The 20,008-nt window shown below is 41.0% G+C and overlaps 1 protein-coding gene across 1 annotated transcript in view; it reads right to left on the bottom strand.

Annotated features, from left to right (window-relative positions):
• Positions 1 to 1,936: 1,936 nt before the first annotated feature.
• LOC143829824 (ras-related and estrogen-regulated growth inhibitor-like) overlaps positions 1,937 to 20,008 on the bottom strand; it is a 54,200-nt gene continuing 36,128 nt past the window's right edge. The window contains exons 3-4 of the mRNA XM_077321281.1: positions 8,956 to 9,029; positions 1,937 to 7,334 (exon numbers count right to left, since the gene is read on the bottom strand). Coding sequence (XP_077177396.1) covers positions 6,849 to 7,334; positions 8,956 to 9,029 — 560 coding nt within the window. The 3' untranslated portion in view covers positions 1,937 to 6,848. The remainder of the gene's footprint in view (positions 7,335 to 8,955; positions 9,030 to 20,008) is intronic.

Raw genomic sequence — 20,008 nt, 5'->3', positions numbered from 1 at the left:
GGAAATGACCTGAAATTCCAGCAAACCCCAACGTCTCCTATCCTCCAACCTCTCTGCCACAGAGTTCCCTCCTCCCAAGCAAGCCCTTTCATATCCAGGAGCCTGGAGATGAGTCGTCCCCCCCCCCCAAAAAAAAACAGCCATTTTCCCCTGGGCAGCTGATCTCTATAGTTCAATTCCAAGAGATTCCCTGGCCGCAGCTGGAGACTGGTGACCCCTGGCTCAGGAATGTTCCTTGAGGTTTGGAGGTGGAGCAGGAGCTTTTGCCATGTAGCCAGCTCCCAGGAAGGCTACATTACAGGTGTGTATCCTAGTGCCTATTGTATTACTGTGTGCTTTGCCTCTAGTTACTTATATTCTCCTGCAAAATGCAGGCAAAGAAGAGTTGGATGTGATCTAAGTCACATTTCCAATTTGTAGCAATCAGTAGAGGGACCCCACAAGCACCCTACCATGAATACATGGCACCATCTTATATTGAATCAGACATTAGTCCATCAAAGTGAGTTTTGTCTACTCCAACTGGCAGTGATTCTCCAGGATTTGGCAGAGGTCTTTCACATCATCTACTATCTGACCTTTCTAAGTGGAAATAGGAAGAAATTAAGTTGGGGATCCTTTGCATGCCAAGCAGATGCTCTAAAACTGAGCTATGTACATGCCTGGAAGCCCATGCAACAAAATCTTCCACAATACTTGAGGTTTGAATAGATGCAGAAACAGTTCTGAGTAAAGAATGTTGGAAAAACTACTGCTAAAGTGTACAGCTTGGAGTTCCAAAATAGTTACTCAGCATCATTATATAAGAAAGGGTGCTTCCTCAGGGAAGATTATTTCCCATGTGAACAGCAGGAAGTCCCTGCCAATATTTAGGAATACCAATGAGATGGCATGCCCAGTCCAGGCACAACAATTGCAGCTCCATATTAACCTGAAGAGCTGGATAATATTTTTTAAATCCTTAAATCTGGCGCATTGTGGAAATTGCAGGGTGGCTCCTTTCACCATTTAACAGGTATCTTTTTTCCTGTTAATGACTGGAATACTGGAAACTTGGGAAGGGAGGGCAGTTTCTGAGCCATACTGGGGCAGCCTGGTTGCTGTAACATTGGCACTTGTGCGCTGATGTGATGAAGAAAAAGAAGGGGGGTAGCTGCAGCAGTGAGTACAGTGGGAATAGAGCATGTGAGCACTGTTCCCATTCAGTTCCCCTCTGGTCACTGTTCCAACCACAGCAGGGACCCATTTCTGTACCTCCGTGAAAGCAGCCAAGAAGAGTAAGTTAATGGAAAATGTGAAAGAAAAAACACCCCTTCCCCAAACAAGGAAAGGCTACACCTTTCAAAACATTGTCACAATGTAGCATCATGGAGCAGTGGCATAGCTAGTGACAAAATTCACCTGAATTATCAACATGCTGATAGAGCAAGAATTGGTACTGGGCCATATTTTGCAAACTTTGAAATGTTCAGGATTGAAAAACTAATAGCACTTGCTGTTCTCAGTGAAACAGACTTCTTCGGGAGCTGGTGGGTTCTCCATCTTTGGAAATTTTTAAGCAGAGACTGGATAGCTATCTGACAGAGAGGTTGATTCTGTGAAGGCAAAGGGGTGTCAGGTTACAGTGGATGAGCAATAGGGCTGTGAGTGCCCTGCATAGTGCAGGGGGTTGGACTAGATGACCCAGGAGGTCCCTTCCAACTCTATGATTTTATGATTCTATGATTCTATGCTTGAGAAAAACATTGTGTGTCATTTATAAGGGGGATTTTCTTTACTGACACTCCAGATTTCATTGGTACATAACTTATTTATTTAATGAGTTGTAGGAGAGTGCCAAGATTAGAATTTCCTTTCATTAAATGCAAATTCAAAAATGCAGATAAATATTACAGTGACGCTACATATGAACGTTTACAGTGGAGTGGCCAAAAGATAAAAACGAAACAATGTTTTATTCACAGCACAATCACCATCACTCATACAAACAGCAGCAATGATGACCATATTTCTTTATCTTCTAACCATTAAGATTTCTGCTGTCAGTTTTACAGGTACAATGCAAACAAATACAGTATGTAAAGTTAAATAACAAGAATGTGTATTTAAAAAAAAATACAGCATACGAATGCCTTGGGATTTCAAAGAGAATGTATTTTGGGACATAGCCAAAGATCACATTTTCCAAATGTATTCTCTTTGAAATCTCAATCCATTTCAATTTGATCACATTTTACCCAGTCCTTCCGCAAAGGAGCTTGGGGCAGAACACAGAACTAACCTTGCCACATTTTACATTCTCAGTAGTTCTGAGAGTAGGTGAGGCTGAGAGTGATCACACAGTGTTGCTGCCATGACAGAGTGGGGATTCAGATCTGCCTCTCCCCAGTCTTAGCCTCATGCTCCAACACCTATGCTGCACTGGCTCATGAACCCCTATTTGAATCACCTTGTACAGACAGGCAGACAAAGCAGCCAATCATCACAGGGCCTTTGAATGGAAAAGGAAAAGAGAACCATTTTTAAAAATTATTCTGTGGATGGTATGGCTGTTTAATGTTGCACTTGAGATGGTCAATGTAACAGCCAAGACCGTTTATGCACTGGGAACTTCACTGCCCCAGCTCCCATGCAGGAGCACAAATCGGGGGCAGATGAGGTGCACCAGGCCAAATGCTCCCCCATGTGGGTGCAGGAAGAGGTGGGGCAACTTGCCACGACTAAAACTCCAGCCTGCAGCCCGATATGAAACCTCCAGTGCATAAACGGTCCAAGTGATACAAAATTAGCACTGGTAGGATCGCTGCATTGTCAGAGAAGAAATGGGATGAGTGAGAAATTAAGGAGGATGTGTCCACTGAAAATAGCGATCAATGTGCTATATAGCAAGGTACATTGCTGTGCATGCTAGATTGTAAACCATTGTTTATCCACATGAATTTGTAGCATTTTCAGAGCTATGACTGGGTGACACTTTGTCGCTTACATGCTTTCAATCTGGGTGAAAGGAGCATGAGTACTGGTAAAAAGCAAGATAGGTTTAATTTTCATTGTACAAGTATCATCAAGGCTAGAAAGAAAATCTTCCAGTCTGGACTCTTAATATACATTTCCAATATATATAGATTCCTAGCCTCCTGGTCAGGAACAATGTTACACATATTCTGACAATCAGACCTTAACTAAAACATCACCTGGCAAACTCAAAATTTTGAATACTTTCTTTGGCTTGCCAATTGAAAGAAGTCTTCCAGTCACATCCTTCTCCCATGGAAATGGTCTCGTCTTATAGGATTTGTTTCTTGGAAACATAGCTGGGAAAAGGAGGCTTCCTCAAAGGAAACAAAGCAGCAACTGGCACTTATCACACAAAGGATTGTGCCAAGGTACTTCCAAGAGCAAAACCTGAAAATTTAATTCTGGTTTTTAAAAAGCATGCAGTAGACTGAAGGGTGGTGGTGGTTGAGAAGGCTGTTTCCTTCTTTATGCCACATCTGAGGTTTATGATTTACCTTTCAAAATGTTCCCTTTGAAGAAATGGATTTATTTAAAAGAATGGCTTTGCTGCCCTTTTGAAACAGAACACAGAAATGGGCTGCCACAGCATCTCTTAAGGGCATCAAATTGCACCTGGAAGCTTAGTCTGATGGCTCCATATCTGTACACAGGATCCACATACCCCACTCCCTGCAGCTTGGAGCTGTCAGGTCTCTGAGTTCCCACAGCCGACAAAGACCAGTGCAGGCTGTGCAGTTGACACTCCTGGCTTCCTATGATAATTTCCAAAGGCCTTCTACCTTTCCCCTGGACATTTACCCACTTTCCTGCACATGTTCTGTAGCACCACCAGCAGCACAGGTAGCTCCCATCTGTTAGGGACCAGTGCCTTGCTTCAGTTATCCAATAAGTCCATCACCCAAATGAAGGGCAATGGGAGGGGGGACTTTTTGTGACCTTTCCCTGGCTTTTCTAGGATATCCATGAGCTGCTCTGCAGCAGATGGAGAGGTACCAGCAGTTCATGAGCTACCTGGTGGAGACTTCTTATATGTGTTTCTTTTCTCATCTCCTATATGTCAATGAAATTAAAGAAAACTGGATTCCATCACTACCACCCTCTGGGTTCCATATATGGCAATAAAGCACCTATTAGTCCATCTCTGGGCCTGTTGGCAACAAAACTGTTTGTATTGTCACCTCAGCACTTTAGTGTTAAGTGCAGATGCAGAAGGAAGTCCCTAGAAAGGCAGGAGCAATATGGGACAAAAGAAGGTACATTATAGTACACAGAACAACACCCCCAGCAGCCTGAGAATTTCTGCTCCTTTAGTGCACATTATGGGTCAAGGGTAATATGGCTTGCCCAGCAATAGCCTGCATGCAGAACTGACAAATGGCCAAGTGACTGCAGCTTTCTGCATCTCTTCCTCCCCCACCTTGTAATGTGCAGGAAATGGTGCAGTTACTGCTAGAATTACCCTGTGACCACAAGCAGCAGCCAATGAAGTTAATGGTAAGTGTGCTTGTGTGCACAGAGAAAGAAGAAGCTTTCCATGCATTTGCTTTCCTCAGGGTTGCCAATTCTGACTTGGGCAATCCCTGGTGATTCGGGTGTGGTGACTGTGGAGGGTGGAATTTAGGGAGGGAGCTTAGCAGGGACACAATTTCATAGAATCTACCCTCTGAAGCTGCCATTCCCTCCAGGGGAACTGATCTCTGCAGTCTGGAGGCTAATAGTAGCTCTGGGAGTACTCTAGGCCCCACCTGGAGGTTGGCAACCCTTTACAAGTTTTACTAGATGTTATTGGGCAAAGAGGAGGAGGAGTTGCGGAGCTGCTGCTTTTGCAGGCAGCCATATATCCGCCTCACAGCAGAGTCTACGATGAGGCAAGGTGATGTGGTGGCCTCAGGCAACAGATTCTAGAGGGCAACAATCAGTGTCTTGAAACTGCCTGCTCCCCACTGAAGAACTGGAGTAGCTAAGGCTCCTTTCCTCCTCTTCCCAGGCATCCTTAGAGAAAGGATGGCATGTCTTGCATGCCCAGTGCAGCTTTCCAAACATTCATGTCTCTGCACTGGCTCCTTTGTAGGACAATAAGAGGTAGAGGGGTTGAGCAGGTGGTCAGATGTTGAGGGGCAGCAAGAGCTGGTAGCAACCAAGAAGCAACCCTTCATGAGCTGTTCTGGTTTCTAATGACGGGTTGCTCTAGCCTCAGCATTTCTTTAGCTTTTGGTGTAGCCAAATTCCATGCCCTGTGCCATCTGTGTCTCCTCCCCCTCCCTTCAACAGCAGAAGATAATATAATTTTACAATACAAAATGTAATTAGAAAGCCACACAGCTTCAGGGCAGAAAAAAACAAACAAAGACGAAAGTATAACTCTAATATGAAACCTAACAAGATTTTAAGAACAGTCCACTTTCTTGAGCTTGCTGAGAGGAGTCGGCTGCTTTTACTACAAGACCCTTATTCACTTTGGGGGTCTTTTTCCTTGGGTACAGGAGGACAGGAAAATAAGACAGCCATGGTTGGAAGCTTTAATCAAGCATATTTAGCATCATTAGATTTAAGGAACATCGCTCACAAAAAAGCTCTAAATGCTTGAAGCACAAGGTGTTGTTTTGTGCTGCCCACACAGAAGTGGGGAGCAAGCTGAGTTAAAGGTGTGGTAGAAGCCTCTGAGCAGTGCTAGTAAATCAGTCCCCTATCCTCCAAAGCCAGCCAGGGCTCAGGAGCCACTGAAGGGCAGGTCAGGGTGGCCTTCAGAAAAGGGAGGAAAAACAGCCTGAGAAAACGTTCTCTCTCGGTCGCAGAAACATGCTTTGCTTGTGGAAGATTTAGGTTCAATCCCTCATTTCTCCAGTTCATTAAAAAAGAGGAGGAAATGAAGTTGTTGCAGAATAAATGCCACTCTGAGTAAACAGTCCCAGGCTAGAGAGGCTGACTGGGTGTAAGAAGCTGCATGTGTCTGTTATATGGTTTACTCACAGAAGTCTCCTGAAAGGACGGAGAGGCTTCAATATATTCCTTGGCAATGACATTCACACACCAGGCAAAGAAGAGTGGCCTGCATTTTCATGCAAAGTTCTCAGCGGTGGCGGGGGGATGGATGGGCCTTATTGATTACTTTGCCTCAAAAGAAGGGCACTACGTTGCACCCAAGGATTTTTTGGTCAATCTAGCTCTATAAATTAACGTAATATCTGACTGTATTTTCTCTCCCTTCAAATCTTATTTATATCCTTGTAACTCTGTTAGCAACATTTGCTTTTGTCCACCTCTCATCAAGCTACTGATTTCACTGTCCTCCTCTTACACCTAGATAAGCAAGACAGTACTTTTATCAATGACTTGTGGAGCCAAAAAGCCACAATGTGGTACAAATATAATACTATTAGTTGTGAACACTGTGCTGGAAGAGTGAGTCTTATTCAACTCCGCCTGGCCACAGTATGGAGACTCCACCCAAACCCTCCACAAGAGATGTCGATACTCAGCAAGGGCTGAGCTCAGTGCCTCAGTCTGGATCTACAAGTTTCCTTTGCTTCCTTGAGCCAAGGTCATAATGTCATAATATGCAGTGAGGTCAGAGGGAGAAGTGGCCAAGATTTAAAAGAGGGGATACATTTCTGCCCATATCAACTTTCCCTCACTACAATTCATATAAGGTCATCACATTATCTTCCTGGATTAAATATGATAATTAAAAAAAACAAAAACAATCCCCCTTCCTAACTATTTACAGGACTCTGGACAAGGAGTGTGCCTAGTTTTGCAGCTTCCCTTTTGCCCACTCCTGCTGGTCCCTGGATGCATTATTCACCACCACACAATGCCTGAGCAGAAGTTCACTCTGGGATGTAGTCTCTGAACGAGTTGAAGCTCAGGCTCCTGCCACTTGAGGTCAGGGTTGAGTTGGCATGAATCCTAGGGATCTTCTCCATCAGTTTAGACACAGCTCTCCTCTTGAACGTCCCCGGAGAAAAATGCCCTTGCTTCATCAGCTCATTATACAGGGTGTTGAACACCATCACAGTCTCCTCGTAGCTGTCCCTGGTAGAAATCTCATAGAAAGGATGCTTCAAGGCCTTGGAGAGATTCTCCCCATCCTCAGAGGTCACCATCCGATCAAACTGCAGGTCCTTCTTATTTCCAATGATCACCACTGGCGGCTGCTCACTCCCACTGCTCCTCTTTGGGCTGGAATGGATGTGGTTGATAAGGAAACACAGCCTCATGACTTCGTCAAAGCTGCATCTGTCAGTGACTGAGTAAACCACGGCAAAGCCATCTCCCCACTTAATCTTCTCTTCTATCTGCAGGGAATCTTCCTCCTAGGACAGAAAAACAAATAACAAAACAAAGACTCTCTGCACACAGCATCTTTTCTGCCAAACCTACAGTGATTCTACATGCAGTTATCGATTACAGCTGAGAACCTGGCAGGTCAATATGCATCCACCTACGTGGAGAGTGATAGGCAGGAAGGACCAAACTGGATTTTCAGAAGCAAGTCTGGCCCTGGGAGGCTGGCAAACAGATGCAGTGAGGTAGGAGGAAGTCTGACTGATCATGGAGAAGCAAGGTTGTGGGCATTCACCCTGCAACCCCTTCCTTTTGACACAGGGCTGTACATGTGGTTCATCTCATAAAGGAACAGGACAGAAGGGGCTGCAGGATAAGTGATGGGCAAGGAAAGAGAAGAATAGATCTTTCCCACTCATTGCTTCTCAACTGCAAATAAGTGTAATTATAAATAAATCACTTCCTCCCCCGCCTGGCAGCAGCTCAGTGGTGACCCCATTTCTAAATCTGGTCTGCCATTGACCATATAGTTTGATCCACAGTAAGCAGGTGTGCAGCAATGCAACAACTGCTTAACTGTACAGTGCAGCTTAAAGACAGAAGCGAAAGGCAAGTTTAATGCAAGACACTGTTCCTCATTCTCAAAGGTAGAATGTCATGTGGTGCAAAAAGGGAGGGCAATCCAGTCAGCCACAGAACCTGCGTACATAAAGTAGTCACCACTACACCTGCTTTCAGAAGCATATGCCTAAGGGCACACTCTCAAGGTGAACTTGTGTAGATTACTCATCTCTTAACACAATTTAATGTTCTCTTTATAAAATTAAAATTAATATGAATTGAATCCCTCGTATATACATTTTAATGCAAGTTCCTGCATGCTAGAATAACTGTTGAATCACTGGGATTCATGCAAAACCAAATTAAAAGTGTGTCCTCTTGTAACAAACCATTAAAAATCTACCACCCAAGAACGAATATTGCATGAACTGAAGTGCCAAGAATTGAAGTGCTGAATATCACTCTACAATAACAATTAATATACGTGCATCTGTGCCAAAAAGCTTCCAGAGCATCTGATCAGGAAACAACAGATGGATCACAACAGAGATATGTAACATATGTATCCTAAACAAGCTTCTCTGCTGTTCTCTAGTTCTCACTACATTTGGCCTTTCTCTTTCCCAAATATGGAAACTGCAAATCTGACTTTATAAGAGAAATGGATCTTCGTTTCCCCGTCTGTGACTTCAGTTTTGATTTATGGTCTGGTATAAACCTCCTATTAAAATTATAGCCAGCCTGTCCTTGAGCTGGCTTAATAACCCTTCAATCAACTCTCAAATACTATCAAGTATCTGAATGCTCCCATCAGCTAACCCTTGTCCAGATATCTTGTATTTTTGTCCCATAAAGATGAAACTTATCACTATTAAAGTCCATCTAATCTTTCAACATCAGCATGCACATCACCACTTCCTGTTTCTTCCACTCTCATATGAGCCTTTGAGCTTCTGACATTTTTGGTCTCTGAACAAAATTGGAAGTATATGAGGAAAATGCATATTTTTAAAAAATGTTCAGTGACATGAACAAGAGCTTGTTTTAATGCAGTAATCTGTGATACCATCCACTAAATGATAATCATACCTGTCCTGCTGTGTCAAGAATTTCAAAATGCACCATCTCTCCATCAATAACAGCTGTATGCCTGTAAATCATCTCTGTGAAAAAGAAATATGTATGAGAATTGTCCTAGACAGAGATAGATTGACTCACTCACAGAAGCCACAGGTCTCAGTTTGCAAGACTTGAGCAAGACTTTTAACAATAGTCTTTAATTCATAGGGTCATGGTAAATCGGAAGTGACTTGACAGGCACTTAACACCCCCACATCTGCAAAAAGACCTAGTAAAAAGCCAAAGAGCATTCTAAATAAAGCTAATTAATTATTTCTTTGGCATCATGGAGACCACTATTAAATACATACATAATATAATACACTTTTCTTGGATGCTTTAGGATGCTTAGGGCTGATCCTGCGTTGAGCAGGGGGTTGGACTAGATGGCCTATGTGGCCCCTTCCAACTCTATGATTCTAATATGGGAACTTCCTACACATATTGTGAACATGAGAGCAAGTTGCACAATAATTTTGCACTCTTAAAAAGCTGTGAAGCCCATTCTTCTGCAACTGTGCTCTTATGACCATGAACATAAGAAAGCTAGGAGGTTTAAGTCCCTACAAAAAGTTAGTGGGGGGTGTGATGCCTCTTGGTTTGGGCAGTCTGTGAGCATACCAAATAGGATCACAAGCAACACTTATCACTTATTCTCCTCTGCTCCCTGTAGGCATGAAAGATATAACGTGGAATAAGCAAATGTGTTTCTTTTATGATATTGCACTCTTCACCAAGCATTTCCTTAGCAATATGACCTTTTAAAATAGCCCTGACTATACTTTTCCATCCTGTACATCCGAAAAGTCATTCTCATGACTTTATAGAATAAAGACCTTTTCTGTGTTCAAGTGTGATACCAGCCAAGTTCAGTCACGTGGTTCTTCTAGTCTAGATTGACATTAAAAGATCCCTTGGGAAATGGAGCTTAATATTATAGCCAGTGAGTTTGGCAAGAGAGCACCAACTGCACTCAAAGAAAAATTCGAACAATGTGCATGCAGACTTTCTTTTGATTGGTGCTCTCTAGTTAGCTGTAATAAATCTGTACTTAACTTGGGTCAGAAAGATTTGTTTCTCTTCTTTTTGTGTAGCCTGTTAAATCTTGGTCACTGGTTCAAGGTTAGGTCATGACTGCATTCTAAATGTGCTGTAGCCACACGTGCACTAGGAGAATGAGAAGTCTACTGGTTCATATGCTAGAATCAATGATGATGACACTCAACTCAGTTTTTTTCCAGGCAGTTTCAGAGTTGGTGGCTTTGAGGAACCTAATTGGAATATGTTACAGTGAATGTATTTGGACAGTATTACATCAACTTCACCATCACCTGGACCTTTTCCACACTGGGAATTTGTCCTGACTCACTGCTCGTCTGGTGGTGGGGCAAATTCCTTGTTCCACATGATGTCGCTGGGCCGGAGCTGTCCCAGGCCTGGCCTGACTCAGGCCCTCATTTGCCCCACAGCAGGAGAACATGGATAATTCCATGTTCCCTTTTTTTGCCCTGGGCACACACAGGGCCTATGCCGCGCCTGGACCATTGAAAAGGGAAAAGTTAGGCTGTCCTGGCCCAGTTCCTCCCCACCCGTGGCCATGGGTACAGCATCCAGGAAGGGACAAAAAATGCCACAGGTGGCTATGCTGCACTGCCCAGCACTGTGGGGCTGCCTGGGGCATTTTTTTTGTTTAGGAATGTGGTACTGTATCCCAGCACATTCATAAACAAACAAAAGAAGGGCCCCCACTGCACTGCAGTGCAGAGGAAGCTTGCTACCTACCTCCCATGCAGGAGCACAAATCTGAGACAGACAAGGTACAATGGCCACAATGGCAACCTGCCCCAGCTGAAATACCTCACGGCAGCCTGGCATGCTGGCCTGGGTGTGGAAAAGGTCTGTTTCCAGGTATTGCTGTTGACCATTAAACCATAAAAGGCCTGGGACCAAGGTACTGTAAAGTCTACCTCCATCCATGAGAATCTGTTGGTGGTGCCCAGTTCTATAAATCCATGCTGTCCCCCAGAGAGAGGTGTTGCCTGAAGAGTGTTGAATCGTTTGCCATTGCTAATCCATTTGGCCCATTCCCACTTTACTTCCCAACAAAATGCTGACCAATTTGTTTTAGAAGGCCTTTGATATAAAGTTACTTATAATTTGATTGAGTTTGGATTTTCGAACTGGTAATTGTTGCTATATTTTTAGTGGTTAAATCGGTTTTATAGTTTTGTTACATATGTCTTATTGCATCTATGATTCATATCATTGTAAGCCACTGCGCACACTTTGAAAATAAATCAATAAAACCGTTCAACAAAAGCACAAGAACATGAGCTGACAGAGCCATCAGGGAACTGGCATTGTTTCCCTCATCTTAAGTTAGTGGTAGGTCTGCCCTCTGAGACAAGAAGGATTAGTATGAAGAAGCTGAAGGGAACTAGTTACTGTTATGTTATTAAGAGTGCATCAATAAACAGTTCTGGTCTTTAAAAAAAGCTTTATTGAGGGATAGAGCTCTGTTCCTCCCAATTTGGTGTCATCTGCAAACCTGATGAATAGTCCTTCCACCCGCTCATCTAGATCATTAATAAATATGTTAAAAAGTACCGGGCCGAGCACTAAGCCCTGAGGTACCCCGCTACTCACCTCCCTCCAGTCTGATGAAACACCATTGACAATAACTCTTTGAGTGCGGTTCTCTAACCAATTCCCTATCCACCTAACTATCTGAAAATCCAGATTGCAGTCCTTCAATTTATCCATCAGAACATCATGGGGAACCTTATCAAAAGCTTTACTAAAATCCAAATAAACAACATCAACCGAATTTCCACGATCCAGCAAACCTGTCACCTGGTCAAAAAAATTGAAAGGTTGTCACTTGGAGGAGGGCAGGATGCTGTTTCTGTTGGCTGCAGAGGAGAGGACACGCAGTAATGGGTTTAAACTACAAGTACAACAATATAGGCTAGATATCAGGAAAAAGATTTTTCACAGTCAGAGTAGTTCAGCAGTGGAATAGGCTGCCTAAGGAGGTGGTGAGCTCCCCCTCACTGGCAGTCTTCAAGCAAAGGTTGGATACACACTTTTCTTGGATGCTTTAGGATACTTTGGGCTGATCCTGCATTGAGCAGGGGGTTGGACTAGATGGCCTGTATGGCCCCTTCCAACTCTATGATTCTATTATTCTATGATTCTAAAACAATGTTAAAAACAATTTATTGATGGGAACATATAATATGTTATTGTAGGTATGGGGAAAGGGTTATAACATGTAAAGAAGAAGGGGGAAATAACCTCAAAGGGGAAGTTAACTGCAGGGACAAGGAATCAATACGCCCATTAACCCAAGTGATAAGACATTCTTTTCGAACTAATTCTAGTGGAGATGTAAAGGAATTTTGCTACAGTGTTAGAAATAATTGGGTCTTTATCCCTTAGCAAAAATTTAACTAGAATGTCGCTATTGTGTGATGATAAAGATGAATATCTAGTGTAGTGGGATAGTAAAGGTAGGATTAGATATTTTTGGATGCTTTCAGAAAAAGGACAATATAATAAGATATGTGAAATTGTCTCAGGCCGTGCATTATCACAGGGGCATATACTTAGCTCCAGCGGACGATTGAAAAACCTGCCCTCGAGGGAGGGTGAGGGGAATGAGTTAAAATGTGCTCTTGAGGCCCAATGGTATTTTACTATTGAGATGTTTGTGAGATATGGTGCTGGAGTATTTCCTGACCATCCTTTCAGAGTGCTATAGATTCTAGGAAGAATTGAGAATTCCTCCTGAGAATCTATATCAAAAAGACGTTGCCATACGGCAGCTTTGGCTGTTTTAAGGCCAAGTTCTATTAGATGGTTCGGACCGAGGCCCAGAGTTTGGATTTTTCCAATGATTTTACTATTCCATGGGAATTGCGAGGAGACTGCTAAAAATTTCGTGATTAGTCCCTTAGGACGGAGGTAGATTTTTAACCAGTAATTGATGTTTGTCAGCCAGGCATGGGTTTCTACCTTCAGAAGGCGTAGAACAACATTTGATGTGCAGTTAGGTGTTTTGATTGCACTCTTTTTGATTGCACTCTTTCAAGCAGCACATAGCTCCTGTAAGGACCCAATTGGGTACCATATAGGATTTATGCTAATACCTTTGCAGAATAAAGCTTCAGGGCTGCTGGAATACATTTACCACTTTTGTGAGAATCTAAGAATGGCTAGAGCACTTTTTTTTTTTTGCAGAATCTGTTACCGAATGTATATGGGCGTAATGGCCACTGTTATATTGGAAGCTGACTCCTAAATATCTAAAACAGTTAACCTGATCAATTATGTGCCTGTCAATATACCAGCGATGTTTCTGGAACCTGTTGTTACAGTGCATTATTTTGGTTTTCTCATAGTTAATATTTAGATGTTCTTCTTTGCATTGTCGGCTTAAAATAAGTAGAGCATGTTTCAGGCCAATTTTGGTTTGTGAAAGGATCACAGCGTCATCCGCATACATAAGAATTGGTATTTTCTTATCGTCCAGCTTAGGGGCATGGATATCAGAGTTCTGAAAACGTTTGATTAAGGAGTCAACATAGAAGTTAAATAAAAAGGGGGCTAGGATACAACCCTGTCTCATGCCTTTCTGAGTGTTCACTGTTTTTGTTAGGTTACCCTCATTACTAAATCTCACTTGCAATCTGGTGTCCTTATGTAACATGACCATCAAATGTAGCAGCCTTTTATCAATGGAGGAATTGGCCAGCTTGGCCCACAATTGGTTTCTTGGGATGGTATCAAAAGCAGCCTTGAGATCAATGAAGGCTGCATATAGGGAGCCCTTAGTTGTTGTGACATGTGTATGGATTAAGTTACACAAGATTGGCATGTGTAACCATTTGAATCAGCCAAATGGTGTGGAAAAAGCGAGTCTACCAGACTCTTCATCAAATCTAATATGCCAGAACTCATGTGTAACATCACAAGCAGAGTATTCGGGCAATATGTCGTCAATGGTCGGACATAGATACTGGCATCTCTTCAGCGCAAAATTCAGTAGCTTTGGGTTAATGCAAATTCAGAGTTTGTCTTCTTTACCACTAGCATGGAGGACTGCCATCCACTAGTGCTATAATGTCTTTGCTCTGTAACCTATGAAGTTCCTCTTGCACATAGTTGTATAGTGCAGCTGGTAAATTTCTCTGAGGTAGGCATACTGGTTCTACTGTTGAATATGCTTCTGTGTTGTAAACAACCCAAGCCCGCTTTTGGAGAGGGACAGTCTATTATTATTTGTAGTAATAGTATCAATGACAACAACAACAACAACAACAATTCACCCTCCAGGCAACCTTCCCCTTGGGACACATTTCTATAATTTTTACAATGTTTTCCTTTGTAAAAGCAACTGTACTCCTTGTTTCATGAACTGGAGTTAAAAAAGAAAACTGGTACGGGACCTTGATTAGGTCCATAGCCTATATTTCAGTGCTTCCTTTTCCTGCCATAAGAAATGTCAGTTGGTACCACCACTTTTTTGGTGGGGGGAATATTGTGCTTATCAGGGTGCATTTTCCTATGGATTGCGTGGTACAATCATTATATATCACCAAAATCTGGCTGCTTTTTTGAATGGATGTGTTTGGATTCAATTCACTTTGTGCAATCACATTACAAGAGGCCCCACTATTGAGCTGAAATCACACTGGCTGTTTTCCCAACAGCATTGTTGAATAAACTGCAGTAGGTATAATTGCTGTTTTCCTTTGTGACTGAAAAGCTAAAACCTGCTGTCTATGTAATGGCCATTATGTCATCACTGTTATATGATATCCTTTCTCTTTCCCTACAGTCTTACTTTGTGTGTCTGGAATACACCTTGTACTAGGTATGCTATGCTGACTAGAATCATAGAGTTGGAAGGAGCCATACAGGCCATATAGCCCAAACCCCTGTTCAGTGCATTATCAGCCTAAAGCTATTTGCTTTCTCAATCAGCTGTTTCACTGCAGAGCCTTCACTTTTTCTCTAGAGACCTCTGCTGCTTTCCCCATATTAAGACATCACTTTAATATGAGATCAGTTTCCCTAAATAGTCTCTCTTGTATGGAATAATCCCAGGTTCCACAGACTAGTCTATCCTTAATCAATGAATCATCTAATTCTCCAAAGTTACAAGTCACTGCTAGTGTTGTTAAGAAACCAAGAGGTATACTGTGTGGCAGAAATTGCTAATTACAATAAACATCAAATAAGAAACTTGTCACAGTTTCTTTCTTCGGTGAAAATATTTAATAGCAGAATTTGCTTAAAAACGTTTCAGTATATACCTTCTTCAGTTCAGTTCTGGAAATCTATTAATAAACAATTCCACAAATTAGCGACATATACAAAAGGGGAAATTTTATATGAGTATATAAAGATAAATAAAGGAATATCTATTAAATTGAAACAATCTATTGTGAAAATACAGTGATTGATAACATCTACCATATACAATAGATGAAAACATTTACCCGGTTATTACTGTAATATGAATTTGTATTACATGGTAATAAAAATGCAAAGATTCACATTCCAAACATTCAAAAGGTGGTTGGCAAAGAACCTACAATTGGTTTCTAAGGCATAAAGTGAAAAATGACCATTAAAATCTTTCAAGGAAACATAAGGTGTTCACCATTATCAATTTTTTAAGGTAAAAAAGCCCATATTGCTTACCTTAGTGACTGCCTCTATGTGCTCACTTAGTGCAGTCAAAAGAAGGAAAGCAAGAACTAACATTTAAGAAAAAAAATCAGCTGTTGAGAGAAGTTAATGAGCTGTAGCTGTTCCAGTTTAGAAAGATCAATCAAACCTGTAAAACTTGTGATCAAAATTATCTACAAAACCAATCATCAATCTACTATCAAATGTCCTATAATTAGTAGAAAGCAATGACTCAAAGGAGTTCATAAACCATGAGTACTTAAAGAAGACATGACAATTAGCAAATGTACTAAGAGTAAGTTGATATACTTAATTTCTGGGGACAAATTACAGAAAATAGGACAAATCCTAAAGGAAACTTAGTTTTTAATTTATGAATTAATCTATCTTCCTGTGGAAGAAGTACCCTGGTGACAGAATTATACATTTGACATTTGAAAACATACAGAACACAAAATTTAAGCTCATCTTCTGTATGATGTTCAGTAATGAAATAAGATACTATAGGAGCTTCCAAAAGACCATTCCTAATTCTGCTTCCGTGTTCATTGATTCTGCCATGAACTAGATGCTCAGACTTGCCAATATAATATTTTGGGCAAGGACACCACAGAATACAGATTATATTTTTTAAACTAAAGTTAGAAAAGAAAGACATCCCCTTGCTAAAACTCCTTGTCTCACACCCCTGAACTGCCCCTTTAATTTGGTTTAGGAAAGCACTAGCCATTAGGGACTCCCTGATTCACTCTAATATTTTCCATAGCTCTAAGAGTGTATTTGGGGAAGGCATTGGCAAACCACCCCATATTGAGTCTGCCATGCAAATGCTAGAGGGTGTCACCCCAAGGGTCAGACATGACCTGGTGCTTGCACAGGGGATACCTTTACCTTTACCTTTAAGAGTGTCTTGTGTCTATGGACACAATAAATGTCATAATTGCTCAGTGTGCCCTTTTGCTGCAGAAACACAGAGATTTGAGAATCTTGATGTGAATTTTAGCAAGGAGTTGTTTATTAATAGATTTTCAGTACTGGATTTAAGAAGGTACATACAGAAACATTTACAGTTATTTTTTCTTCAAGCAAATTCTACTGTTAATTATTTTCACTGAAGGAAGAAACTGTGACAAGTTTGTTATTTGATGTTTATTGTAATTAGCAATTTCTTCCACATAGTATATTTTTTTCTTAACAACACTTTGTGTTGCTCTCTTTATTACAATGGCTTTTATTTAAGGATATGTCTAATTGGGATGAGAAATTTGCATTCACAGATAAGTCTAGTGTTGGTAAGGCAGAGATTCCATAGGTTCATTTATGGCTTGTGTAGAAGAAACTATGCCTCTCAATAGTTTAATTTCTTTTAGGTAAGCAGTAAGTATCTAAAACTTGTTAGCACTCCTGAGATACTAGAATGTTTGCTTAATTTTAAAGTGCTGCACACTTCTTTGCCTTGCTCCCCCAACGTGTAAAATAAAAGCTTTACTTTCCTAACATCATCCTCTGATTTTATGGTCAGTCCAGTATACAGAATAGGCCAATAGTCCATCTGGTCCAGCATCCTGTCTAGCACAGCAGTCAACCAGTTCCTCTGAAAGGCCAACAGTAGACATTTTTGCCAACACCTTCACAGATTTGCCTCCTGGCTCTGGGATTCAGCTGAAATTCTTCCTTCCAGTGACTCCATCATTGAGCTAGATTGATGTCAGTGAAATCCACTGGGGGTTCAGACTAACTTCCATGGCCATGTTTTGCAGTAATCGTTTTTCTCCTGTTGTTACCACCTCTTTAAAAAGGCTTTGTGAAACTGCCAAGTTCAGGCCCAAGAGATGGAGCTCTGTTCCCTTAGAACTCTTCTCCTGGGAAACTCAATTCCTGTTAACATATTTCCAGTGATCATGATGAAGATGGCAGAAGGGCTGATAAGTCTAATAGTCTAGCGTAGCGATCCCCAACCTGTGGGCCACGGACCACATGTGGTCCTTTGACTAATTGGAGGTGGGCCTCGAAGGACGCCTTCTCCCCCCCTCCCGGCCCTTTACTTCATCCCCCCCAGCCCTTTACAACACACTTCATTGTTGTGGCATGTCTGTATCTTATTTTGATGGGATGTTTAAACATTACTATAGCGATCAGAGAGCACTAGGGCAGTGGTTGAGAGTAGAGGAGTAAACTATCCCCCCCCCCACTGGGCCTCAGTAAAAGGCGTTGAGTGGTCCCCGGTGAGTGATCCCCGGTGATAAAAAGGTTGGGGACAACTGGTCTAGCGGGTGTTTTAGACGCAAAGAGAAAGCAACCAAAGAATGAATGGTCTGAAGTATACTAGGAACTGGATATAGAATTGCAGGTGGTTTAGTTGGAGATGCAGCAAAGAGGTTAAAATAACTTATGAAAGTAACTTTAGAGTATGGAAGGATAGACAAACCATAAGTGTAGAGTCCAAAAAGAAAACAGAGTTTCCTGTTATTCTCTGTTTATATTCTAAATATTTATTAACATAGAGTCCCAGTAATTTGGATCCAGAATTTTCTTAAGCTTTTGTGTGGGCCATAAAAAGTTATGTCAGCCAGCTTCAAGACTGAACTTCTCAAATGCTAAGTCTCTTGAAGTTGGGTCCATAATCCAGTCCGTTAACCATGATAGTGTGGCAGCATGTAGATAAAGCTTTAAATTTGGTATGCTTTGTCTTCCTTTTAACATCCTGCAAAATTTTGAATGCTACTCTTGGTCTTTTGTTGTTCCATATAAATTTGCTAACAATACCTTGCCACATATGAAAAATCTTGTCCTTAATGTCAAGTGGAATCACTTAAAATAAAAAGTTTAATTTAGGTAAGATGTTCATTTTTATGGTAGCCATTCATGCCGACCATGAAAAGTTCATTTTAGTCCATCTTTGTAAGTCTTCCTGAATTCTCTTCCATTGTTGTTATCAAATAAGTTTCGACAGGATTCTAGGATTACTCCCAAATATTTCATTTTTCCTGTGTTTACTTCGCTTCCAGTTTTCATCTTTAAATCCAATGACCGTTGTTCTGAAGCCCATAATAACATTATTTTAGATTTGTCCCTGTTTATTTTATAACCTGCATGTTGACCAAAATCTTTCAAAGTATCTAATAATTGTGAGACTGTTATTTCAGGATTAGACAGTATGAAGACCACATCATTCACATAACTCCTCAACTTGAACTCCTCACCTTTACTAAGGAGCCCAGGAAGTTCTGTTGAATATCTGATTTTTGTCAAAATTGTTTCTAAGACTAAGTTATATAATAAAGGGGATAATGGGCAACCTTGTCTTGTGCCTTTCATTATCTGAATAGTATTACATTAAGTATTCCATTCACCAAAATTCTAGCTTCCTGTTTTGAAAAAATTTGTTGTATTAATTTCAAAAACATCTCCCCCAAGTCCAATGTTTGCAAGGTTACTTGAAGGAATTTCCACTGAACATTGTCAAAGGCTTTTTCCACATCAAAGGAGACAAAAGCAGCACATTGCTGACTAATGTACATAGTCTATTGCATTTAGTATCAGGCAGATATTAGTTTTCATATACATTTTTGGCATAAAACCTTGTTGATCGCCATGCACAACATCACCTATACATCTCTTAAATTATTCTGTTAATACTTTAACAAAGATTTTGTAATCCACATTCATCAATGAAATAGGTCTATATGATTGCAGTAAAAATGGGTCAGTCCCTTCTTTGTGTATGAGAGCTATCGATGCTTGCTCCCATGATGTTCTGAACAATCTTTCCGGAGATTCCATTATTCTATATATCAGTTGATGCAAGAATGGAGTCACCACATGTTTCATTCTTTTATAATGTTCAGCCAATAGCCCATCTGGTCCTGGTGCCTTAGGTGGCTTCATTGAGTTTATTGCATCATTGGTTTCTTGTTCTTTTGACAGCTACAGGAAAACTAAAAATTCTGGAGTTACTTAATAAAGAAGGGATAGGCATTAGATGGTTTGAATACTTACAGGTCACCACAAGGTTTAAGGTGGAGTTTCAAGGGCAAATAGATATTGTTCCTGCTCTGAGTTTGAAAATATTGTATTCCAAGCTAACCCTCACTTACAAGGGCAAATTTATAGGTTATTGTTAAAGTATGATACAGAAGATGAATGGGTTTAAAATTGTATGATCAAATAGATAGAATCTAATACGAAATATTCCATAAGATGTGGGAGATATTGTGGGGTAAAACCTAGAAACATGTGAAATGTCATTTATTAAGGGGAAATTGGTACAAAATGTTTTATAGATGGTATGTTATGCCTAAACTAATTAGTAAAGCATCTAAAG

This window comes from Paroedura picta, chromosome 2, assembly GCF_049243985.1.
Source record: "Paroedura picta isolate Pp20150507F chromosome 2, Ppicta_v3.0, whole genome shotgun sequence".
In the NCBI taxonomy this organism is placed as follows: domain Eukaryota; kingdom Metazoa; phylum Chordata; class Lepidosauria; order Squamata; family Gekkonidae; genus Paroedura; species Paroedura picta.
Note: the sequence above shows the minus strand (reverse complement) of the source record. Positions and strands in the feature narration are given on the sequence as shown.